The 26,321-nt window shown below is 36.9% G+C and overlaps 1 protein-coding gene across 13 annotated transcripts in view; it reads left to right on the top strand.

Moving 5' to 3' along the window:
* Window positions 1-26,321, top strand: part of RPS6KB1 (ribosomal protein S6 kinase B1) — a 187,690-nt gene that overhangs the window by 6,827 nt on the left and 154,542 nt on the right. For 8 of the 13 annotated variants that reach the window (XM_053212673.1, XM_053212669.1, XM_053212671.1 and 5 more), the window contains exons 2-12: window positions 2,552-2,601; window positions 3,652-3,772; window positions 4,977-5,045; window positions 14,670-14,817; window positions 16,937-16,994; window positions 18,440-18,540; window positions 20,520-20,610; window positions 20,797-20,887; window positions 21,387-21,494; window positions 21,789-21,851; window positions 22,038-22,115. In XM_053212673.1, the coding sequence (XP_053068648.1) occupies window positions 2,552-2,601; window positions 3,652-3,772; window positions 4,977-5,045; window positions 14,670-14,817; window positions 16,937-16,994; window positions 18,440-18,540; window positions 20,520-20,610; window positions 20,797-20,887; window positions 21,387-21,494; window positions 21,789-21,851; window positions 22,038-22,115 (978 nt within the window). Of the gene's footprint in view, window positions 1-2,551; window positions 2,602-3,651; window positions 3,773-4,976; window positions 5,046-14,669; window positions 14,818-16,936; window positions 16,995-17,190; window positions 17,264-17,364; window positions 17,882-18,439; window positions 18,541-20,519; window positions 20,611-20,796; window positions 20,888-21,386; window positions 21,495-21,788; window positions 21,852-22,037; window positions 22,116-26,321 lie in introns of those variants that run through there. The other 5 variants (XM_053212670.1, XM_015069716.3, XR_008294386.1 and 2 more) reach the window with 4 other exon arrangements.

Here is a 26,321-nt window from a genome sequence, read left to right as displayed (position 1 = left end):
AGTTAACTTTTTAGTATGGGGAAGTATGGTGTGAAGTAGGGGTCCAAAGTAATTTTTTCTCATTTGGATATCCAAATGTCCCAGTACCATTTATTGGAAGACTGTCCCTTTTCTATTGAATTTTTTTGGCATCTTTGTAAAAAATTGGTTGACCATAGATGTAAGAGTTTATTTTTGGGCTCTGAATTCTATTTTATTGATTTATATATCTGTCCTTATCTCAGTACCACATTGTCTTAGGTGCTGTTGCTTTGTAGTACATTTTGTTTTATGTTTATTTATTTTTGAGGGAGGGAGGGGGAGAGAAAGAGAGCACGTGTGTGGGGGTAGGGGCAGAGAGAGAGGGAGGCACAGAATCTGAAAACAGCTCCAGTGTTTGAGCTGTCAGCACAGAGCCTGACTCAGAGCTCGAACCCATGAGCTGTGAGACCATGATCTGAGCTGAAGTTGGACACTCAACTGGCTGAGCCACCAGGCACCCTTGTAGTACATTTTAAAATCAGGAAATGTCAGCTCTCCAGTTTGTTCTCCTTTTTCAAGATTGTTTTGGCTACTTTGGGTCCTTTGCATTTCTGTATGAATTTTAGGATCAGCTTGTTAATTTCTGTAAGAAAGGAACCTGGGATTTTGATAGTATTGAGTTGAATCTGTAGACCAGTTTGGTTAGTATAACTATCTTAAACAATATTAAGTCATCAGATCCATGAACATGGAGTGTCTTTTGTTTAGTTAGGTATTTAATTTTTTTTTTTTTTAAGTAGCCTCCACGCCCAGCATGGAGCCCAACATAGGGCTTGAAGTCATGGCCCTGAGATCAAGATTTGGACGCCTAACTGACTGAGCCACCCAGGCTCCCTTCTTTAATTTTTTTCAGCAATGCTTTGTAGTTATCAAATGTACAAGTCTTACACTTCTTTTGATAAATTTTTTCTAATTGATGCTATTTTATTCTTGACTATTCTGAAGAGTTATCTTTTAGTAAAAATTTTTTTTTTAAGTTTATTCATTTTTGAGAAAGAGAGACAGAGCGTGAGCAGGGGAGGGGCAGAGAGAGAGAAGGAGACACAGAATCCAAAGCAGGCTCCAGGCTCTGAGCTGTCAGCACAGAGCCCAGCATGGGGCTTGAACTCATGAACCACGAGATCATGACGTGAGCTGAAGTCGGACGCTTATCTGACTGAGCCACCCAGGTGCCCCTGAACAGAGCTATCTTAATTTCATTTTTGAATTGTTCATTGTTAGTGTACAGAAGGTTAGTTAAATTTTGCATTCCTTTATACTATGGTTAGAATGAATATTTGGCCAACATGACTCCTGACAATTTGAGGGTAGTGCTTAATTATTTTGCTTTGGTCAGCCACATCATACACTACAATATTGTGGACTGGTTGTGGTTGCCTTAGGCTTAGTTAGGTTGTAGTTACATAAGGCTTATAACATTGTGTTAGTTTTTGTGCTTCAGAAGCATATCAGAGTACCACTTGGTGTAAATTGTTTGATCTAGTAACTCAGAATGTGGTGCTTTAGTTTTATAATACACAAAATGTATTTTTTGAATAAATACTTTTTTTAAGTTTATTTATTTTGAGAGAGAGTGTGAGCGAGCTTGTGTGCATGAGAGAGAGCAGCAGCTGGGGAGGGGCAGAGAGAGAGGGAGGAAGAGAATCCCAGGCAGGCTCCGCACTGTCAGCATGGAGCCTGATGTGGGACTTGAACTTAAGAACCGTAAGCTCATGACCAGAGCTGAAATCAAGAGTCAGACGCTTAACCAAATGAGCCATCCAAGCGCCTCTGAATAAATGTATTTTTTAAAAAAAATTTTAATGTTTATTGATTTTTGAGAGAGAGAGAGGAGACAGAATGTAAGCTGGGGAGGGCAGAGAGAGAGGGAGACAGAATCTGAAGCAGGTTTCAGGCTCTGAGCTGTCAGCACAGAGCCCAGTGTGGGGCTTGAACTCCTAGACTGTGAGATCATGACCTGAACTGAAGTTGGATGCCCAACGGACTGAGCCACCCAGGTGCCCCAATATATGTAATTTTTAAAGGAACAATCACCTGGTTTTGTTTGTAGATCATTGATAAGTAGCATCTGTAGCTTAGTTGTCATAGAAAATTAAAAGTGAAGTCCCCATATTCTTGTGAACCATATTTTATTCATCACATTTGCCTGTTATTAAAGTACTGAGAATTTTTAAGCTGGTTTATTTCATTAATTCTTCTTTAGTAGTAGGGTGAAGCATTAAGTTTTTTTTTTTAATTTTTTTTAATGTTTATTTATATTTTGTGAGAGAGAGAGAGAGAGAGAGAGATAGAGTGTGAGCAGGGAGGGGCAGAGAGACAGAGACACAGACTCCGAAGCAGGCTCCAGGCTCTGAGCTGTCAGCACAGACCCCTACATGGGGCTCGAACCCATAAGCTGTGAGATCATGACCTGAGCTGAAGTCAGACACTCAACTGACTGAGCCACCCAGGCACCCCTGAAGTGTTAATAAGTATTTTGATTTTATGTTTATGAGATAATTTATTTTTAAAACTTTAACATATTTTTCAGGGTCAGTTAAATGAAAGCATGGACCATGGGGGAGTTGGACCATATGAACTGTAAGTTTATGTGAAAAGATTTTCTTGTGCTGCCTTTCTTACAAGTAGATTTTATCAGCTCTGGTTTGTAACCATCCTGTGATTGCAATAACCTGTTCTTAATTATCTAGTCATGTATATATAGATATATATATACACACACATGTGCACTTGGTTTATTGAGTTTAGCACCAATATAGTAACATATCTAGTGTTTTGAGATCATATATAGATTTTGAGGAAAAGGTATTCATTCCGACTTACAGTATACTGAATATGAGTCTGAGTGGGTTAGGAATTATTATTAGTTCAATAGAGATTTTTTTTCTTACTAAAAAATCAAATTTTTAGAAATGTCTTCCAAAGTCAAATGCTCTTATTTTGCTTGTAATATCATTTATAAAATGATTTGTGTAATCTCAGAAGTCATTTTAGGCAAGTTCTTTTAGGTGACTGTGGTTAATACAGAACAGATTAATCTGCTCTGTACCCATCCTTAAGTAAAAACCATAGGTTGGAGGGGAGACTGAGATCACTCATGTAAAAAGCATTTAAGTGACAAAATAAATGCCAGGGTTAGAGTCTTTAAATCAAGCTAATAGTAGATATGGAAAGATGCATGGATACATTTTATTAGCAAGAATTTTTCTGTAGCAAAGAGACTTGAGCTAATTGGGTACTTTTAGAAAGTTCCCAGATTTTCTGAAGTTTCCAAATAAAGTTGAATAATACCTAAATCTCATGGACATTTTGAATGAACTAAATAAGAATAACCAGAAGACTTTTTTTCCTTTGTCAATATAATAAACTTGTTCTAATGTATCTTAGTTTGAGGGTGCTTAATGCTTACAAAAATAAATAATAGCACGTTCTGTAAACAAATAGATATACAGTTATCAATCCATCGTAATCTTGACCTACTATGCCACTGAGTCATTAGTTTACAGAGCACAGGTAGTAAATTTGCTGTTATATGCCTTCTCCTTTTTACTTCTTTGGATTACAATTACAGTATATTAAAGACAATTTAACTTGTTGAGAATTTACTTTTGATTTTGCTTTTCTCCCCAGTGGCATGGAACATTGTGAGAAATTTGAAATTTCGGAAACTAGTGTGAACAGAGGGCCAGAAAAAATCAGACCAGAATGTTTCGAGCTACTTCGGGTACTTGGTAAAGGGGGCTATGGAAAGGTAGGAAGTATTTTTGAAATGAGCTGTTGTCTGTCTTTGGTAGATTAATTGTTACGCCCTGGTTCAGTAGTCCTCTTCAATCTTTGTTTGCTAGCTGTCAGCAGAGGGTATGATCACTTCACATGGTTTTATTTGAGGGATGTAAAGAAGTTCTCTTCCTACCACCATACACATAAAAGACTGACACATAACAGGCATTCAGTCGATATTTGTTGCATAAATAAATAGGCAATTATGCCAGGCAAAGTCTATTATTAGAAGATTCTTTCCTTCCTTTGGTTAAATGGTATCCCCTGTAAGTATCCTCTTAAAAACCACTCCTTTCAACAGGCATGGCACATTAAATTGTTATCTGTTACTGAGACCTAAATCTGAATTGGTGTTCTTTGACTTGCAGTATTTGGAGCAATAGTTAGGGAAGCTAAAGAATATAAGAAAGGAGAAGAAAAATGAAGAGAACTTCTTAGTTTCATAGTTCTGCTCAAGGCTTTCTAATAAATGACCTTAACCTTTGCATGTTCTGCTCAAGAAAATTTATACCTAGGTATTCTCTATCAAAAGATAGAATTTGGATACCATTTTAGTAGTTAGGATTAAGTTTAAGAACTATTTATGCTGTTGTGTAGGTTAATTTTTTCATAGCATGACATTTGTAGTTTATTCTTAGGCTTAAGGACACATTCTAATGTGTTCTAATTATCTTGAGTGTGCAACACATGCACTTAGAGTCTCATATCATTTCAGGTATTGCATGAAGATGTTTTATATAGCTATATAGTTAAGAAATAAGTAAATGGTAATTCCTGTCAACTATTATTAAAGTTTTATGTGAAGCAAGGACAGAGACATTCCTGGAAGAAATTTGTAAGATATTTTATAATTTTTAATTTTGGTATTATGCTTCTGCAAACTTGGATTTTATGTATGAAGTTATATGGAGTGCTCATCATTAGATGGTCACTGACCAGCTTTGCCACCAGATGTCAGCAGACCAAATAGGACGGCCCCATGTTGGGGAGGAGATTTCACTACTAAATCTTTAATACAATCTGTTCTTTCAGCTCATTTTTGTGTGTTTGTGTTACTAATTTTTATAAGAATATAAACTATTGTATTGTTTGTTTCCTATAAATAGGAATTAAGGGAGTGTGGCTAGCATAGTTTAGCTTTTAATAACACAGAAACACTTGTATTTTTTATCCAGGTTTTTCAAGTACGGAAAGTAACAGGAGCAAATACTGGGAAAATATTTGCCATGAAGGTGCTTAAAAAGGTGATTCCTTCCCTCCTCTCTCCCCTACCCCCATCTTTGTTGTCTCTCTCTTTTTTTTTTTTTTTTTTTTTAATTTAAAGTATGCTCCACAGCCAATGTGGGTGTTGAACTCCATGACCCTGAGATCAAGAGTTGCGTGCTCCATCAACTGAGCCAGGCAGGAGTTCCCCCCTCCCCCCACCAACTTTATTCTTAATTGCTATAAAACCCACATTTTGGCCTAAAATTCTTAGTCAAGAAAATGTAATTCTAACACAATAAGTCCTCGTAGAATATAAGATATGTTTCATTATTGTTGTTCCTGTTTTATTTCTGCTTGGTGAGGGTGGAAAGGAGAGCTCTTAATTTTCCTCTGAGGTAACTCTCTTGGCTCTTTGTTCTGGTCTCCATATTTCTAAGTAATAAGCATATTCTGCTATCACTTCAGTTTTAGAATTGTGTATTGACTTCCACTCTACTCTCATTCACTTCTTCTTCCCATCCTCTTATTTGCTTCATTTTTTCTGAGTCTACTGTTGTCTTCTATACCTTCCAACAACTCTGTTCAAGCCAGTGTTCTATGGTCCCACTTATTAGGTAGTCTGTCAGTTCCATTTATTTTCCTGTAGATATTCCATCAGAATCTTCTGTTCCCCTGTTCCTGTCTATATTGGTAGCTCTCTAGGCATAGCTGCTGTTACTGGACTTTGATCAAATCCTTGGAATCCCCTTGGCACTGTCAGTGTTGGATTCTTTGTTTCCTGGATCCCATATCTTCCTTTTTCTTAGTTTATGCCGTTGTTCCCTCCTTTGGTGACCATCTACTAGTGGCTTCCTGAGAGAGGGTGCATGAAGGTAAAATTTTGGGGAAATATTGCATATTTGAAAATTTCCCTCTTTATACCCTTACAGTTGTTTGATTGGGTGTGGTTTTGAAGTTGAAAATCATTTTCATCCAGGATTTTGCTTTATTTCCATCTAGCCTTGAGTGTTTCTATTGAGGAGTCCCTTGCCATACTGATTCCCATTATTCCTGTAGAGGTCTATTTTTCCTTAAAGATATCTAAGATTTTCTTTTGATTTCTGTTGTTCTAAATTTTTTACAGTGATGTATTATCTTGCTTTTGATCCTTCTTATTTTATTTATTTTTATTCTTTCAATCTTAAAAGTTGAATCCTTTAGCCCTAAGGGATTTTCTTGTATAGTCTCCGATAATTTACCCCTCTGCCATTTTCTTGGATTTATAGTTAGGTGGATGTTGGAACTCCTCAACTCGTCATCTGTTTTTCTTACCTTTTCCATTTCTTTGTCTTTTTGTTTACTTTCTGAGATTTTTCTAGAAATTTATTTTCTAATCCTTTTACTGATTTTTTTTTAAGCTATCATGTTTGTGGTTCCCCAGAGCTCTGTTTTTTCTTTTTATAGCATCCTTTTTTAATAAGCAGAGTATTTTTTCTTATTCCTCTGAAGGTATTAATGATAATTCTTTGAAATGTTCTTTTGTTCTATGTATTGTATCTCTTTTCTAAGTTTCTGTTTTCTTTCAGTTTTAGTCTTTTTCTTCCATATCAAAGGCCTTCTTTAGATGTCTGGTGTTCTTCACTGATGGTTCATATTTAAGAATAGAACTCTGAGAAGCTGATCAGAAGTTCCATCTGTGTAGGATAGTCGTGTAGTTGGCTGGCAACTGACTGAGAACCTCTAAATATTTGTCTGTAGGTCAGTTGGTACTGAGACAGATCCTCTATTCTTTTGCCTAGAAAAAGCATCCTGGAGCTGGATGAGAGAGAAGAGATGGAGATCTTACCTTGTCAGCATGCAAACTTTCACTGAAGTCAAGTTTTTACTTTAGCACTTCACTCTGATCCTTCACTTTTTCTGGAGAGTACACCTTTCCAAGTGGTAGCAATCTACCTGTTTTTGGTCCTCCATCTTCTGTAGTTTCTAATGATTTTTTTTTTTTCCTTCTTGCTTTTTATTTTTGTCTCTGATTTTTGAACCTGTTAGGGTTATATGGATGGAATCAACTTCTTTTGAGTTATTTCTTTGTGCAGGCATTTAGGCTTGATAATACCCTACTCTACTAAGTCATTATTGCTTTATCCTGCTCTGTTTTCACCTTTTGAGGTGTGGAGTTAGGTGCATTTCCTAGTTTTATTGAAAAAGGATTATGTGTGTTTGGTTTCTTGTTCTTTTTGTTTGGGACTGATTTCTGAAAAGATCGCACTGTCTTAAAACAAGTCTTAGTAGAAAATTGTTAAAAGACAGTCAAAATGACTTTTAACAAAAATTACAGCGTTTGTAATACTTTGACCTTTATCTTCTTCCTGATTTTTACTTAAGCGGTATGCATGACTTTACTTTACAAGGTGAGGAACAAATGTTATGACCACAACTTTATTGGTGATTGTCTTTTTTTTTTTTTTTTTAAGTTTGTTTGTTTATTTAAATAATCTCTATATAACATGGGGCTTGCATTCATGACCCAAAGATCAAGAGTCCCATACTCTTCCAACTGAGCCAGCCAGGTGCTTCTGGTGATTGTCTTTTTTTTTTTTTTTTTTCTTTCTTTTTTTTTTAAATGTTTATATTTGAGAGAGAGAGAGAGAGAGAGAGATCGGGGGAGGGACAGAGAGAGACGGAGACAGAATCTGAAGCAGGCTCCAGGCTCTGAGCTGTCAGCACAGAGCCCAACTCGGGGCTCAAACTCACCAGCAGTGAGTGAGATCATGACCTGAGCTGACGTCTGACCCTTAACCGACTAGGCCATCCAGGTGCTCCACCCCCCTTCCCCACTGATTGTCTTAAAGAACCAATTTAGATACTTTTTTTTTTTTTTTAAATGTTTTATTTATTTTGAGAGAAGGCACGTGCATACGTGTATGAGCGGGGCAGGGACAGAGAGGAGAGAATCCCTCTCTCTCTGGGGAGAAAGAGAATCCCAAGCAGGCTCTGTGCTGTCATTGGGGCTCGATCCCACAAACTGTGAGATTGTGACCTGAACTGAAATCAAGAGTTGGATGCTTAACTGACAGAGGCAACCAGGCACTCCAGCAATTTAGATATTCTGAACATCAGTTTCTGTATCAATAAGTCAGAATTAATGTACTGTCTGGCTTTCCCATTGGAAACATTTTAGATTAATTATTGATCTGTAAAACCTGTTAGATATAGAATTGGAGATGGTGTAGTAATGCTTGTTCTCGGAATGTTGAAAGGAGTACTAGTCAAGATTCTTAGGTTAATTTATTCCTTTTGATATATTTTATAATCAGGGCTGACCATAATTAGTCCTAATTCTATCTTGAGTGAAGTATGTTTCTGGCATGGGTATCTTTAATGAAAAGAAGAGGATGTTGTTTTTTCCTACTGATGGTGGATGGGTGCAATGTATTGGGAAATCCATAGATTTAATTATTGCTAAATGTCGGACCTCCTTTTTGGGCCCAGGCTTCTAAAACCTAACTTGTTTGCCTCTCCTTTTGCTTAGCATTCCCTCCTACTCTCAGGGTTTTTCTTTCCCTAAGCCTGGCTATAGAATCAGATACTGTCTCATTTTTTCCCCCTTGTTGCCCCTGAAAATAAGCTCACAGGGTAAATAATGAAAGAGGTTGCTAGGATTAAGTCCATAATTTTGATTCCTGACTAGCTAAGATCACTGTATGCTGCCTTTGAGTTTCTTTATTCTGACTTTATTATCCTGGAAGCAGAGCATACTAATGCTCTTGAACTCAGTATGTGGTAAGAACATCTCTTTTTCCCTCCTTGAAGATGAAATCAAAGTAGAACCAGGTGTCTTTTATCTTAAATGAGGGGTGCATTTGGACAGTCTGTCTGAATTTATCAATTATCTTGGGATTTTTTTACAGGAATGGTACCATTTGGGTATTTTCTTATGGTGGAATGTTGAGGAAAAGACTATTTCCCTTTCTTACCAGTTGCAACAAAAATGTATCCTGGAAGCAAAATACTATTGCCTATGGCATTAGTTCAGGCCACACTGTAAATTTTAGACCCTTTGGTTAAAGGCTTGTGGTTCACAGATTGGTCATATTTCTTCCATTCTTTCTTTTATTGAATCAATTGAAAACCAGCAGTGTGCCAGGCATTATGCTAGAAACTAGGATTTAGTGTTTGAGGCAGATGTAGTCTCTGCCTATCACTCTGCTTACTATGTAATTCAAGGGAAAAACTGATAAGCTTATTGTTACCATTTCTCTTCTATACTGTGGTCAAAATCCTTTCTACTTTGGGGTTGGAGCCTCTCTCACCTTTTATCATTTTTTTCTTCACTCCTAAGCCTTGTCATCCTGGATGTCTTCATTCTCCTTGTATTAAGTAAGTAATCCATAGCTTGGCCTTCTAATTCCTTGATCTTAACTCCATCAGGATTCACCTCCATTCCACTTTACCAGTCTCCATGACTGTATTCTTCATCTCTGAAGTATTGGGTTATAATAGAACAATAACTTTCTTCTTTATTCCCACAATGCATGGTCTTTGACCCTAAACCTTTTAGTCCTTTGACGTTTTTGGTTTTTTCCTGAAGTTCTTAAGCCCCTTCTTATTTCACTTTGTTTTGAATCCAGCCTAATCAGCATAATCTGCCATTTCAGTCACTTGGTAGCCCCATTGACCTTATGTTTAGGAAAGTCCTAATCTTAATCAATTTCATTGTTAATGCTCTTTTATTCCTGTATGTCAGCTGCTGGAACATTGCTGGCAAAAATCACACAAACTTGTAGGTTGCTGCTGAAACAAATTCATAGTCCCCAACCTATTTGGACCCCCAGTACTCACCAACTATTTTTTACATGTCCTTAGACAACTCCTTCCATTCTCTACAACTTTGCTATCAGTCCCTCTTTCCTCTTTTAATAGACTGCCTCTCTTTTTATTTGAGGCTGTCACATGTGATTTCCTTTTACTTCCTGTTCTGATCCCTACCCCTAATACCATATTAATCTGCATTTTCACCTGTCTTTACTTCCTTCTTTCCAGTGTTAGTGGGAAATGTATTCTTCCTTCTTTCCAAAGTTAAGCCCATTCTTTATGTTTTGGATCTCATCCCTTTTTGCCTGTATGGGGTCTTTGTCACTTCTTTCTCTCTTTCCATCCTCTATCCTATCTTCTTTCTTTGTTTAAATATATTTATGTCTTTGCCATGTTTAGTAAAACAAATCCTTCGATCATACAAAGTCTCCCTATAGCTTCCACCCTCTTCGCCTTTCATACCTGAATTTCTTGAGAAGTCATGTTTTATTGTTTTTTGTTTGTTTGTTTGTTTTTACTTACTATACTTTGACTTAATGACTCTACTATTTGAATGAAAGTCTTGTTCCCTAAGTCACCACTAATCTCCTAATGGCTGAATCTAGTGGTCTTTCTTTATTTAATTCATCTTTAATTTAGCTCTCTGTTGTATTGAAGCTATTGACCACAGCATTTTGAAACTCTCTTTCCTTGACTTCTGTGATTCTACTTTACTAATTTTTCATCTTATCTCTTAGTCTTTTGCTTCTCAGACTTTCTCAGAATTTCTTATTTAAAAAATTCAAACTGGGAGGCCTGGGTGGCTCAGTCGGTTAAGCATCCGACTCTTGGTTTTGGCTCAGGTCATGATCTCATGGTTCATGAGTTCAAGCCTCTGTCAGTGCAGAGCCTGTTGGCAGGATTCTCTCTCTCTGCCTCACTGCTCCTCCCCTCTCCACCCCCCCATCTCTCTTGCTATCAAAATAAATAAACTTAAAAAAAAACCTCAAACCTCCTGAGCAGTTAAGAAATAATGTATCTTTAAAATTTTTCAAACTTTCCAAAGAGTTGCTAGAATAGTACAGTGAACACCAATTAAGTTTGCCATATTTTGTCTACCCCCACTTTCTTCATCCCTTCCATGTATATGTGTATTTATGTATATTCAGAATTTTTATTTTTTTGCTGTACAATTTGAAAGTTAATTCTGGCCATCATGGTGTTTCACCTTTATTTTCTTTAATCTCTCTCTCTCTCTTTGGTTTTTAAGTTTATTTTGAGAGAGAGGGAGTGTGAGGGGAGGGGCAGAGAGAGAGAGAGAGAGAGAGAGAGGGAGGGAATCCCAAGCAGGCTTTGTGCTGTCAGCCCGATGTGGGACTCTATCTCATGAACCATGGGAACTGAGCCAAAATTAAGAGTCAGATGTTTTACTGACTAAGCCACGCAGGTGCCCCTGTATCTGTTAAGAGTAAGGGCGTTTTCATATGTAAGAGCTCAGGTCAGTTGTTTTACACAGTATCCCTTAATTTGGATATATTTCCTTGTTTACTTATAAAAACATGTACATTTTAAACTTAGGTTAAATATTTTTTGTAGGAGTATTATGTCCTCAGTGCATGGGCTCAGGAAGTACATTATGTTCTATTCTGTTATTTGGTGAAATTGAATTTGATCACTTGGTTAAGGTAGTGTCTGACAGGCTTGCCATAGTACAGGTACCCTCTTCCCTTTGAAATTATTTACTAAAAAAAATTTTTTTTTTTAATGTTTTTTTATTTTTGAGAGAGAGAGAGAGAGAGAGAGAGAGAGACAGAGCTCAAGTAGGGGAAGGGCGGAGAGAGAGACACACACAGAATCCGAAGCAGGCTCTAGGCTCTGGGCTGTCAGCACAGAGCCCGACGTGAGGCTCAAACCCACAAACCATGAGATTGTGACCTGAGCTGAAGTTGGACACTTAATTGATTGAGCCACCCAGGCACCCCTAAATTAATAAGCATCTATGGTATAGTATTTAGGGATATGAATAGTTTATTCTAATACTGTTTTTAATATTTAGCGATATGAATAGTCTATTCTAATAATTTTTTTTTTAAAGTAATCTCTGTGCCCAACATGGGACTCGAACTCATGACCAAGAGCTGCATGCTCCACCAACCAAGCCAGCCAGGCACCCCATCCTAATAATCTTTTATCTAGTGGTTTTTATCATCCTTTGTTTCTTACCCAAATCAAATATTACTAGGGTGATTACAAAATGGAGACTTTTCTATTTTTATTATTTTGTTTCTATATTGTCATTCTTCTATAAAGAGTGTTTCATACTTAAAAATTTTTTTTAATTTAATTTTTTATTTTTTTAAATTTACATCCAAATTAGCATATAGTGCAACAGTGATTTCAGGAGTAGATTCCTTAGCACCCCTTATATACTTTTTTAAATTTAAAATTTTTTTTTTTTTTTTAACGTTTACTTATTTTTGAGACAGAGAGAGACAGAGCATGAATGGGGGAGGGTCAGAGAGAGGGAGACACAGAATCTGAAACAGGCTCCAGGCTCCGAGCTGTCAGCACAGAGCCCGACGCGGGGCTCGAACCCACGGACCGCGAGATCATGACCTGAGCCGAAGTTGGCCGCTTAACCGACTGAGCCACCCAGGCGCCCCTAAATTTAATTTTTAAGAGTCAATATGGACTTTTTATTTTCAGTGTTTTACCATTTCATTATTCATTTTGGTTCTCAAATTGTCTCAAATTTTGCTAGAGAGCTCTCTGTTAAGATGGGTTCTGTGTCCTTTTGACATATCCTTGTCAGTTTTTTAGTACTTCCTGGTATAATAGAGTGCTCCAGATTTACCTTGCACTTTCCCTGACCCTGGTTTAGAATGATCTTTTTCTCTAAGGAACCCTGGTTTCTTTTGGTGGAGAAACCAAGATCTAGGTGCCAGCTATGCTCCTTACTACTAAGGTATCCACTCTTTCAGTGGATAGAGCAAGGAAGTTTTTGTTTTTAAATCATGGCTTCAAATTGATATCCCTAATTCCAGTCCAGTTCCATAGGGCTTTTCTTCTCTCAATCCATATTTGTATCTCTGTTTTTCCACAGTGAAAAGCTTGGTAGCAACATCAGTAAAGTTACTTATTTGCTCGGTTGTACAATACACGCATAATAGTTTGAGAAATATAATACCAATACTACCAGCAGCTACAAACCTACTAAGTGTGGCTTAAACTTTGCAGTTTTTGTTATGCTTACATATACATCATTAAGACTGCAGTGTAAAGTTATTTAAATATCATTTTTCTCCTGTGGTAAAATTGTCACTATAATTTTCAGTTACATTTTTGTATTTCTGTTTTATTCAATTTTATTTCCCTCCCCCATCCTTGTCGATTTAATTTTACTTTTGGAATGTATAAAACATTAACATGGTTCAGAATTCAAAAACGTCCATTTTATAGTCACAGTAATATATGATTTAGGTACAGAAAAAATTAATGCTAAAACCTTTGAGGTTTTACTTGGAAGGTATACTGAGAAGTCTGATTTCCCTTCTTACCTTTCTACTTGTCATTAGCTTTTGGCTTATCTTAGTTGTGTTCATTATTAAAGATACAAGGACATACAGATATATGTTCTTCTATCCTCTTTCTTACACAAAAGGTAACATACTACTGTGATACTGCTATGCTGTGTTATGCTATGCTATGCTCTTTTGCACCTTCCTTTCATAGAGCTATTCCCCATTCTTTTACACATTAGGTAGTCAATATTCTATGCATGGGCATTTCGGTTATTTCCAACCTTCTACTTTGCAGCTGATAACCTGTGTATATACTTTTTCATGTTACATGTACCAGAACTTAGTCCTATAATCTAAACAGACTTAACATGTCTAAAACAGTGCATCATTTTCCCCAATACTTTTTTCTTGACTTCCATTCCCTGTTACTGAATGATAACCATCATCTATCCTGTTACTTATGCAGAAACCATGGTATCATCATTTCTTCTCATACCTAGTTAGTCAGCAAGTGCTGATGATGCATCTTTATCTTTTTATTTTTTTCTCAACTTAATTTCCTTAGTTACAATAGGACTCTACCTAAGGTCTTACTTTGCTTAATTTACTGTACTAGCCTCCTAATTGCTCTCATTTCTTCCCTAAAATTCCAAACTGCTCTTAAAACTGTCTGTCTTAAAGCCAAGGGTTTTTCATTTGTCTAACCTTAATATTTCTCCTGTGCTTCTAAGATTCAAATGCTTTTGTCTAGATGCCTAGGCCTTATATTTCCTGGTCTCCACCCAGATATCCAGCCTAATTTCTAGCCCTTCTTACCATACTGAGCTACTTATAGATTCCTTAGACATGTCCTGTCAAGCCTCTTTTGCACTGGAAATGCCTTTTTTTACCCTCTACATTTCATTTTAATTATTTTTCACTGTACACCTTAGGTATTGCCCCTTCCAGGAACACTTCTTGCCAGGTCAGATGCAGTTCTCCATTCTCCCGTAGCACCTTGTGCTTACCTGCATTGACTTACCTCTCTTCCCTGGGACTTCGGACTCCTATAGGCTGGAGATTTCTGTTAGTTCTGCTTTCTTATTGCAGAGCCTCGAGCATAGTAGGCATTCAATAGTTAGTGAATATATGAATAAACTTGATCTGTTTACATTTTTTAAAAAGGTATCTAGGTTTTCATTTACATGTTCACTGCAGAGAGTCTAGACAGTGCACATAAGAAGTGAATGGCTTCCATTATTCCTAGCTCCGTCTTTAGTGGGAACTATGATTAATAGTTTTAATATTGGCAAGAAAAGCACAAAATAGATTTTCCAGATACTATAAAAATGTCTACTGTTATGTTCTTATAGATCATCTCTTTTCCTTTAGGCAATGATAGTAAGAAATGCTAAAGATACAGCTCATACAAAAGCAGAACGGAATATTCTGGAGGAAGTAAAGCATCCCTTCATTGTGGATTTAATTTATGCCTTTCAGACCGGTGGAAAACTCTACCTCATCCTTGAGTATCTCAGCGGTCAGTACACTCAGTTTGGTGTAATTATTTGCATTTGCTCCAGAAACTGGGTCAAAATTATTTTCCAATGGAAAAATGCTTTCCCCAATGTGATTAAATATTCTTAAAATTGACAAATACATTGACATAAGGAATTCAGATATGACCAAATGTTTCTTTTTGCAGAAAAATGTGAAGGAAACTTTAAAGGTTAAAGTTTTTTTCCCCATCTGTAAAATTTTATCTTAATCCTTATCCCTTTGTAATCAATTACATAAATAACAAACCCCTAATTGATAGCCATCACATTGACTGCACTTGGGTAAGATACTATAATTTACATGAATCATCAAAGCATTTTTTCTAAATTGAAGTGGAAAACTTACTGAGAGTATTGTTTAAGCTATTGAATATTTTTGGAATTGGATCTCTAAAGAGAATAATTTTTTGGTTTAATATAGCTTTTTTGATAGACTATGAAGTTTACATTGGAAAACATCCACACTTTCTAGGATTTACCACCTCCTAGAAACTTGTTGCTTCCTTATCATTTCTAGATCACAAGTATCTATTTCCAGCAAGCACATGTGAGTTTTCTGAATAACAGATTTCACAATGGTCTGTAACATGGAACAGAAAGCTGCAGAATTTCGCTAACTTTTATGTGACTGTTGCCATTTTTTTCATTTTTTGGTAACTTTATTTTGACATAATTTCAGATTTACACAGAAAAGTTGCAGAAATAGTACAAAGACTTCTCACACATCCTTCACCTAGATATCCCAAACATTTTACCAGTTTTGTTTCATCCTTCTTTTTCTCTCTCTTTATGTGTATATATACATATTTATGTGTGTGTATATATATATATGTGTGTGTGTGTGTGTACATATATACACACACATGTATTTGTATATATATTTTTTTTCTGGACTGCTCAAGAGAGTGTTGCAGACATGATTTCCCATTGCCCCTAAATACTTCAGTGTATATTTTCTGAAATCAATGCAGTATCTTACTTAACTCTACTAAAAGGATCAAAAATAGGAAATTAACGTTGATACAGTAATATCTCTCAGTTTCCTTTAATCTGTAACAGTTCTTCATTCTTTCTTTGTCTTTCTTGACCTTAGCATTTTTGAAGCGTATAGGGCAGTTATTTTGTAGAGCACATCAATTTGGGCTTATCTGATGTTTCCTCAAGATTAGGTTCAGGTCATGCATTTTTGGGAGGACCATCGAAGTGACACTGTGTCCTTCTCTGTCAGATCAGGAGGTACATGATATTTATATCTTTGTCCCATTACTGTTGATGTTAACTTTGATCACATGTATGAGGTGGCGTCTACCAGTTTTTTCCCTGGTGAAATTTTCCCTTTGTAATGAATAAGTATCTTGAGATACTTCGGGATTATTTAAATATCTTGTCTCTCATCAAACTTTCACATACAGTTTTAGCATTCATTGATTCTTGCTTGAAACACTTAACTATGATGATTGCCAACTGATTTTTCTTATTCCATCATACCTCATTCATTTATTATTTGGCATTTTACTGTAATGAAGAACTTTCCCTTCTCTCCCGTTTTAAAAATTTATTGATCTCTTCTTTGATTTACATCATTGTGGACTCATGGATTCTAAGGTTATTCAGTGGGATATAATTCTTTATTATCATTATTTATTTTAATATTCAGAATAGTGCCATGCTTTTAAGAAAGCTGCTGCCAGATTCCTCTAGATTAAGAATTCTGAAAATATGGAATAAGGGCATTTACTAATTTTAATTTGTAAGGGTGGCTCAATTATATACTGACATTTTTCTGCTTAGGTTAAACTGTTAGAGAAGCTTTAACCAAGATTTCTTTTAACCTCAGGTCTGGAATCTATAACTATTTTGAAGTTTATAGATGTAAAACCTAGAATTCCAAAACTTATATATTTCACATAAGAATAAGAACACTGCTAAAAATAGAATCCTGAGGACTTAGTTTTAAACCTATAGTTTTTAGGATCTGTTTTTTATTTTTAAGGAGCTGATGCCTTTTAATTGTGGTTAAAAGGAAAGCACAGCCCTCATTAGAAATGGGTTGGAAATGAAGATTGTTCTATTTCTAATGTCTTTTCCTTTTCCTTACAGGAGGAGAATTATTTATGCAGTTAGAAAGAGAAGGAATATTTATGGAAGACACAGCCTGGTAAGTGAAATTTTTGTGGTTGCATGGATTCAGGTAATGATTCACATAATTAAAAGTAAAGCCCTGTTCTCACTGTGGGCAGCCAAATGATTCAATAAATTGTTCTGGAGCCAGTCAGTCACTCAGAACTTCAAGGGGGAGAAGTATCTATGGGACTGGGCAGCTTTTGGAGGTCACGTCATTCCTTTGCCCCCAGGCCTTGGGTGGAACGCTCTTCACGCCAGTCCTTAACAGAACCATTCTCACTGGGGCTTTCTTTCCTTGAATTGGTAAGCTGCCTGCCTTGGCTGTGGGTGAGTGTGGTTTTCCAGTGAAACTTTATGTGTGGAACAATGGAAAGTATCAGAAATCATCTCCTCTTTTTTTTTAGACTTTCCAGTTCCCAAGGTGCAGTCTTAGGGAGGTGATAAACCGGCACACATCATCTGTGGATTGATTCTATGGCCAGGATGGGATCTACCCTTATATTTCTTAAGATGGCATCTGCTTCAAATTAAAAATATACACATCCTTTTGTGAGAGGACAGTATTGGGTAACAATAAATCAGTTTATCCTACACATTAATTGAATAGAAAACACTTAAATGTTTTTTCTACCTTAATTACCAAACTGCATTCCATTGTTTAATTTCAGGCCTTTTCTAACACAGAAGCTGCATTTAAGAGCCTTAGGGATGAAGTGCCCTTTTTTGGAGGAGGCTCTCTGAGCCATGTTGGAGGCTGTGTTTGTGGTCCTGCTGGCTGTGAAACTGCCTCAGTCCTCTAGGACACACCCTCTCCATCCTGGAGTAATCTGCAGGATTGCAACATTGTTATGCAGCCAGTATTGCAGTGCCTTGTGCTTTTCGAATCCAGACAGGGTTGACTCAGCCCTTTATTCTTTTGAGGTAGATAAATTTGAGTGTCACACAGTTTATAGTTGTGGGCTGGCTGGCAAGAGGGAGGGCAGATACTGTGGGCATGAACTGTATATAAATAGCAGCTGTGTTAAGGGATGAGCGGGCTTCTAAGGGTCAGGTTATTTATAAGGTATCTTTTGAAACTAAGACTTAATCTCTAAGAATAACAAAGTTCCTATGTCCTGTGGGATTTTAAAATTGGGGGTGGGTGGGAGAAAATTGCTTTGATCTGAATGACTGTTGGCCTAATTGCCACACAAACAGAACAAAAACCAGTGACAGTTTGGCATATTCTGGACTTCTTTGCAATTTTAGCAGTATGTTCTAATGATGAAATTAAACATAGTTTCACTAAATAAGTGAAACATAAATGTCATCATGCCTTTTGGCAGCATCCTATGCCATCTCTTTCCCCCATCCCCACCCCCATCCCCACTAATTTGGTCTTTGGTGCATGTCTATTTCTTTCAAGGAATTTTGCTCCGTACATAAACTGCTTTGAGTATATTACTCTTTTTAATTTTATTAAATCACTTTTGTTTCCAGCTTTTACTTGGCAGAAATCTCCATGGCTTTGGGGCATTTACATCAAAAGGGGATCATCTACAGAGACCTGAAGCCGGAGAATATCATGCTAAATCACCAAGGTGGAGATATACCGTAAACAATTCTATAGTAAATAATCATCTTAAAATCCTCCCTCACAGGTCATGGTCATTTTTCAAAGCCCCATAGTCACGTATCTATTATTATACATTCCTCCCTCAGAATTTACGGCATCATAATACTTGCTGAAATTTAGGTATTTAGGTATTTGTAATTGATGAGATTAGAGGGAGTTAAGGATAATTGGCCACTCAACCCTTTCAGTTTAATCCTTGGTCTGTATAGCTTATAATTCTTTTGAAATCTTTATATATCAAAAGCCAGTCCAACTCTAATTTTGGTTTGTTCCTTAAATTGGAAAGTAAATCTTAACTCTATAAATTGGGTTTTCCTTAAGGATAAAAATACATAAATATTAGAATCAGTACTTTTTATGATAAATTTTCTTGATGCTATGAAAAAAAGGATTAGAATGGAACAAAAATATTTGATACAGCCTTGGAAAGAAAATGTTTATTGTAGGCATCGGTTTATTCTTGCTCTTTGTAACAACAGACATAAAAATCAGAAAGGCTTGGGGCGCCTGGGTGGCTCAGTCGGTTAAGCGTCTGACTTCAGCTCAGGTCATGATCTCACAGTCTGTGGGTTCGAGCCCCGCGTCGGGCTCTGTGCTGACAGCTCAGAGCCTGGAGCCTGCTTCCGATTCTGTGTCTCCCTCTCTCTCTGCCCTTCCCCTGCTCATGCTCTGTCTCTCTCTGTCGCAAAAATAAATAAAAACATTAAAAAAAAAATTTAGAAAGGCTAATCTTCTGTACAGCTATCGGTAGAGTAGACTGAGTCTTGATTACAACTGCATGCTGCTACAGACCGTTCGATTTATGCAAGAGTAATATGGGCTATGTAGACTTTGCAGTTCAATCAACCAACCAGGCTGTTGGGGTGCTGGTAGCAACAGCTGATCTTTCAAGGTTTACAAAACGATACACGAGGTAGTTAAGAATTTTAAATTCTTGGACAGGAAATGGTGTGTAGACAACTGACACTAGTATAAATCCATTTCAAACTGTGTTTTTCTTCTTTCTTTCCTTTTTTTTTTTTTTTTTTTTTGGAGAAATGCTGTACTTAACCAAGTATATCATGGGAATCTATGTATCTCCCTCCCTCCCTCCCAGTTCTGCTCTCATCCCCCCAAACTTGGGATTCTGATTCTGAATTCTAAGGCAAAGGATAGAATAGGGAAGTGACTAGTTAACTTCTTTGATCCATAAACTTGAGTGTGTCAGTGTCAGGTAGTTCTGTGAAAATAAAGGTCATATTTCTTCTGTGTCAGAGTGAAGTACACATTTACATTTGAATCAGTAGGCCATTGCCTTTTATTTTTTCTGAAACAACCCTGGAATAGTAGGGTCCCTGGGATTGTTGAACCATGGGATATCTAATAACAGTTCAGTAAAGCTAAACTTGAACTGAAATGTTCTTTGTGTAAGGTAGTCAGTTTTTTACTTTCTGAGCAAGAGATGACGGTCCCATGCCGTGTAGCAATTTCATTTCTTTTTCTGAACTGGCAGGATTGGCAGAATAAGCTAACTTGTTACAGTGACTTTCTGAGACCATTTTAAAAACTCTCAAGTCACAGTTCACTGTGGTAAAAGTTACATATTTGAAGTACAGGTTAACACCTCTGTTAAAAAGGTACAGCATATCTTTATTAGGGGTTGTATACTTAAGCCAGATTTTGGAGAATTTTTCCAGCGTTTACTTTCTCAGGATGGTAGAGAATTCTAGGTATAGGTAAAGCTGGAGCCTTTGGCAAAAGATGACTACACTAGCCTTGTAGGGAGTTAGCATCTCATTTTATGGATGGCACCTTGCTAGTTCTTTGTATCTTCAAAAAAATATTTAAGGCAGAAAAAGTTAATAATTAATAATCTACATTATTATAGATTATTGTCTTGTATGATACATTCAAACACTGTACATAGAATTCTCAGAATAACCATGCTATGATCTTTCATTGTAGGTCATGTGAAACTAACAGACTTTGGACTATGCAAGGAATCTATTCATGATGGAACAGTCACACACACATTTTGTGGAACAATAGAATACATGTGAGCTGCATGTTGAAAGAAATATAACTGGTTTGGGGGTAATAGCTGACTTTTACCTGGCTACGTAATGATAGTGTGCTATATTTTCGATAGCAACAATTGGCTCTGTATATTGTTTTTAAAATTCTAATTCAGATGACATGCAAATGGGTGAATTTTTTAGGAGTATTATTTTTCTCATTGTAGGGCCCCTGAAATCTTGATGAGAAGTGGCCACAATCGTGCTGTGGATTGGTGGAGTTTGGGAGCATTAATGTATGACATGCTGACTGGAGCAGTAGGTGCACAGTTAAAAGCTGCATGTATTCTGGTCTGTGCTGGGTAGTTATAAATAATCATTATAGGAAGAGACCTTTTCTGTGCTTTCTAAAAGTGTTACTGATGGAGTAAAAAAAAATTTAAAAAAATCATGCTAATAATGCTTTATTAGTAGTACTTCCCCTATACTTTTAAAAACATTTTTTTTTAAAATGATCTGCCACGGCAGTCCTGTGAAACAGGTATAAAATAGGTACTACCCTTATTTTGTAAATAGAGAAAGTAAAGAATATAAGCACATGGCTCGTATATTACCACACAAAGTTAATAGTGGAAACCCAGTTTCTTCTAGGATGTTGCTGTTTCTTCTGTCCCATTGCTTAAAAACTACAGATCTTTAGCAGTCAGCCCATATCACAGCATATATTTCTGATGTCTATGCATAACTGACTAATTCAGGAAATTGATGATTTTATTTTTTTTATATGCTGATTTTTCTCACTCTCTTCTGCTCCTAGCCCCCGTTCACTGGGGAGAATAGAAAGAAAACAATTGACAAAATCCTCAAATGTAAACTCAATTTGCCTCCCTACCTCACACAAGAAGCCAGAGATCTGCTTAAAAAGGTAGGACACCAAACAATAAGCCACAACTACTGGGATTTAAATGGATATAATTGAATATACGTTTTGAATAAAGAATCATACACATATATTAAAAAAAGAAAGCCTACAGTTTTTGCAGGTAAAGTACAAATTAGTTTAAAGATTTTCTTTACTTTTTATTCCTAAACAGTATTTAGTAGTAATTAATAAATCATATTTTCTCAAAATAGATTAGCAATATAGACAAGCAAATTTTATAAATGAAAACTAATCAATTTGACTAAGGTTCATCAATTTTTTTCCCCCTCCCTAAAGCTGCTGAAAAGAAATGCTGCTTCTCGTCTTGGAGCTGGTCCTGGGGATGCTGGAGAAGTTCAAGTAGGGATTGATCTGTTTGGTGGTTTGAGTGGAAGATAGTGCTAATTTTATGTATTTGTGAAGCTTGTATGTAGTTGTTTAAAGTACAGCTTATTTTGTGATTGGTGTAACTTCAAATAGGCAGTTACTTTGTCAATCCAGTGAAGTCTGTTTCCCTTGATTTTTCTTTCTGGTCCTTTTTTCTAGGCTCATCCATTCTTCAGGCATATTAATTGGGAAGAACTGCTGGCTAGGAAGGTGGAACCCCCTTTTAAACCTCTGTTGGTATGTATACACGAAAGCATATTATTTGAAAGACCTCGTGCTTTTTTAGAATAAGAAAATCTCAGAGCATTCAGAAACATTTTGTTTATATTAACAATTCGGAAAACTTTGACTTCTCTTCAGAATCTTTATTCTATGCAGTCTTTTCAAGGACTTACTACCAGTAGCAATTGATGAGTATAGGATGATTAACTTTTTTTTAATGTTTATTTTTGAGAGAGAAAGAGAAAGTATAAACGGGGGAGGGGCAGAGAAAGCGGAAGACAGAGAGTCGCAAGCAGGCTCTGCGCTGTCAATGCAAAGCCTGATGTGGGGCTCAAACCCACAAACTCTGAGGTCATGACCAGTGGCAAAGTTGTACGTTAAACCACCTGAGCCACCCAGACACCCCTATGTTAACTATTTTTAGGTTGGTTGCTAAAGACAATTAAATATTTCAAGTAGTTGGAACATTTTTTAAGTTTTTTTTAATGTTTATTTATTTTTGAAGGAAAGGGAGACAGAGCATGAGTGGGGGAGGGGCAGAGAGAGAGGGAGACCTAGAATTCGAGGCAGGCTCCAGGCTCTGAGCTGTCAGTGCAGAGCCCAGCGCGGGGCTCGCACCCACAAACCACGAGATCATGACCTGAGCTAAAGTTGGTTGCCCAACAGACTGAGCCACCCAGGTGCCCCTAGTAGTTGAAACTTTTTTGCATTTTTTTTTTTTTTTTTTTTTTTGCTTAGATCTACCCTATTTTATTTTAAAATAATATTTAAAAAATTTTTAATGTTTTATTTATTTATTTGCTTATAAATGTTTGTTTGTTTTGAGAGAGTGAAAGAACATGAGGAGGGGAGGGGCAGAGAGAGAGGTCCAAGCAGGCTCCCTGCTGTCAGTGCAGAGTCCATTGCAGGGCTCAGTCCCACGAACCGTGAGATCATGACCTAAGCTGAAATCAAGAGTCAGATGCTTAACTGACTGAGCCACCCAGGCACCACAAAAGTTTTATTTATTTAAGTAATCTGTGCATCCCACATGGGGGTTGACCTCACAATCCTGAGATCCAAGAGTCTCATGCTCTTCCAACTGAGCCAGCCAGGCGCCCCATTTTATTTGTTATTTCTAATTGAAGTTTAGTTGATGTATAATATTATATAAGTTTCAGGTATATAGCATAATCATTTAACATTTATATACATAACAAAATAGTTATCAAGGTAAGTGTGGTTACCCTCTGATTCAACCTTATTTTGAATTGAATTTTCTGGAAATTTTTTCTTAAAAATACAGCATATATGTGTATTAGTTTGCTAGGGTTGCTGTAACAAAGTACCACAGACTAGGTGGCTTAAAGCAGAAGTTTATTGTATTCCAGCTCTGGAGACTAGATGTCCAAGGTTAAGATGTTGACAGGCTTGGTTTCTTCTGAAGGCTCTGAGAAACTTCTCTTCCATTCTGCCACTCTCCTGGCTTTTGGTGGTTTGCTAATAACAATCTTTGGCGATCCTTGGCTTGTAGGCATATCACCTGATCCCTGCTTTTATGTTTGCATTTTCCTTTTATGCAGATCTGTGTCCAGATTTTCCCTTTTTATCAGGATACCACTCATACTGAATTAGGATCTTCCCTGCTCCAGAATGGCCTCATCTTAACTAATTTCATCTTCACTGACTCTCATTCCAAACAAGGTTCCATTCGGAGGTCCTGGGGGTTAGAACTTCAACATATGAATGTTGAGGGGGACATAACTCAGATCATTACAATATGTTTATGAGTAAATGGGTTAGTGTGTTCTTGTCTTTCTCCCACCTCAGAATGTGAGAAAACATAGTTTATATTTCTTGAAATGAAGGTGGAGGAGGAGGAGGATAATGATGATGATAATTTGGTCCTGGAGCACAGGTTAACTTGCTTTAAAATTTTCACATATACAATTGTAAGGATAATTAACCCTCATGTACCAATTGTCCGGCTTGTCAGGTCATCTTATTTAAACGTAAATATAACTGCTATGCTATCATTACAACTAAAAAGCTGACAAGTTCCCCAGTTTCTTTTGTTTTGTTTTGCTCCCCATTGGTTTGTTTCAGTGATGATTCAATCAAGGTCTATGTACAGTATGGTTATTGTGTCTCTTAGTTCTCTTTCCATCTGTAGATAATACCCACTCCCGCTCAATTCCTCTCCTGAGGACTTACTGAAGAAACTGGGTTATTTGTCCTGTAGGGTTCCTTACATTTTGATTTTGTTGATTTTTAACCCCATAGTGTCATTGACCATATTCATCTGTTCCCTGTATTTCTGAAACCTAGTAGTTAGATTTAGATGCTTAATCTGATTCTGATTAAACTTTTGATGTTGTATGTTTTGGTCATTTGTATTTTTTTTTTTTTTTTTTTTTTTAGTAATGTTAGTGGTCATTGATCATTGCCTACATCAGTAATTCTCAGCTAAGTTCAATTTGCCAAGGTTTGGAGACAAGTTGTCACAATTTGGGGAGGGGATACTACTGGAATGCAGTGGATAGAGGCCAGAGATGCTCCAGACATCCTATATTACACAGGACAGGCCTCTACAACAAGAATTATGAAGCCCAAGATGTCAATAGTGCGGAGATTGAGAAACTCTAGCCTAGTTTCAAGATTTCATTAGGGGTTTGCAAAATTGTTTTATTTTAATACTATTATTCATTCTTCATTACTGAATTTATCCATAGAGAGAAACTCTTACATTTCCTACAGGAAAGGCAGGATAAATGTTTCTTTCCCAGTTTTCAAAATAATAAATTAGTTCCATAACATCTTCCCAATTGACCAATGAATTCTATGATTTTTTTTTAAGTATGATTATGAATTCATGCCTTTTATTTGTGTTTCAGTCCATTGCACTAATCTTTAGTGATGCTCACCTTTTACCATCTTTGGACACCGGGTGCTTCTTCATATTGGTTCCTAAGCTCTTTTGACATAACCACAAAGTCTGTTGTACCAGAGAGAAAGAATTAAGGAAACAGATGTAGTTAGATTTAGGTGACATTTTTGTCAATAGTACCCGAAGCTATCTACACATTCAGTGCAATCCCAATCAAAATTGCACCAGCATTCTTCTCGAAGCTAGAACAAGCAATCCTAAAATTTGTATGGAACCAGAAAAGGCCCCGAATAGCCAAAGTAATTTTGAAGAAGACCAAAGCAGGAGGCATCACAATCCCAGACTTTAGCCTCTACTACAAAGCTGTAATCATCAAGACAGCATGGTATTGACACAAAAATAGAACATAGACCAATGGAATAGAATAGAAACCCCAGAACTAGACCCACAAAAGTATGGCCAACTAGTCTTTGACAAAGCAGGAAAGAATATCCAATAGAAAAAAGACAGTCTCTAACAAATGGTGCTGGGAGAACTGGATGGACAGCAACATGCAGAAGGATGAAACTAGACCACTTTCTTACACCATTCACAAAAAACAAACTCAAAATGGATAAAGGACCTGAATGTGAGACAGGAAACCATCAAAACCCTAGAGGAGAAAGCAGGGAAAAACCTCTCTGACCTCAGCCGCAGCAATTTCTTACTTGACACATCCCCAAAGGCAAGGGAATTAAAAGCAAAAATGAACTATTGGGACCTCATGAAGATAAAAAGCTTCTGCACAGCAAAGGAAACAATCATCAAAACTAAAAGGCAACCAACAGAATGGGAAAAGATATTTGCAAATGACATATCGGACCAAGGGGTAGTATCCAAAATCTATAAAGAGCTCACCAAACTCCACACCCGAAAAACAAATAATCCAGTGAAGAAATGGGCAGAAACCATGAATAAACACTTCTCTAAAGAAGACATCCGGATGGCCAACAGGCACATGAAAAGATGTTCAACGTCGCTCCTCATCAGGGAAATACAAATCAAAACCACACTCAGATGTCACCTCACGCCAGTCAGAGTGGCTAAAATGAACAAAACAGGAGACTATAGATGCTGGTGAGGATGTGGAGAAGTGGGAGCCCTCTTGTACTGTTGGTGGGAATGCAAATTGGTGCAGCCACTCTGGAAAACAGTGTGGGGGTTCCTCAAAAAATTAAAAATAGACCTACTCTATTACCCAGCAGTAGCACTACTAGGAATTTACCCAAGGGATACAGGAGTACTGATGCATAGGGGCACTTGTACCCCAATGTTTATAGCAGCACTTTCAACAATAGCTAAATTATGGAAAGAGT

Source organism: Acinonyx jubatus, chromosome E1, assembly GCF_027475565.1.
Source record: "Acinonyx jubatus isolate Ajub_Pintada_27869175 chromosome E1, VMU_Ajub_asm_v1.0, whole genome shotgun sequence".
Classification (NCBI taxonomy): Eukaryota; Metazoa; Chordata; class Mammalia; order Carnivora; family Felidae; genus Acinonyx; species Acinonyx jubatus.
Note: the sequence above shows the minus strand (reverse complement) of the source record. Positions and strands in the feature narration are given on the sequence as shown.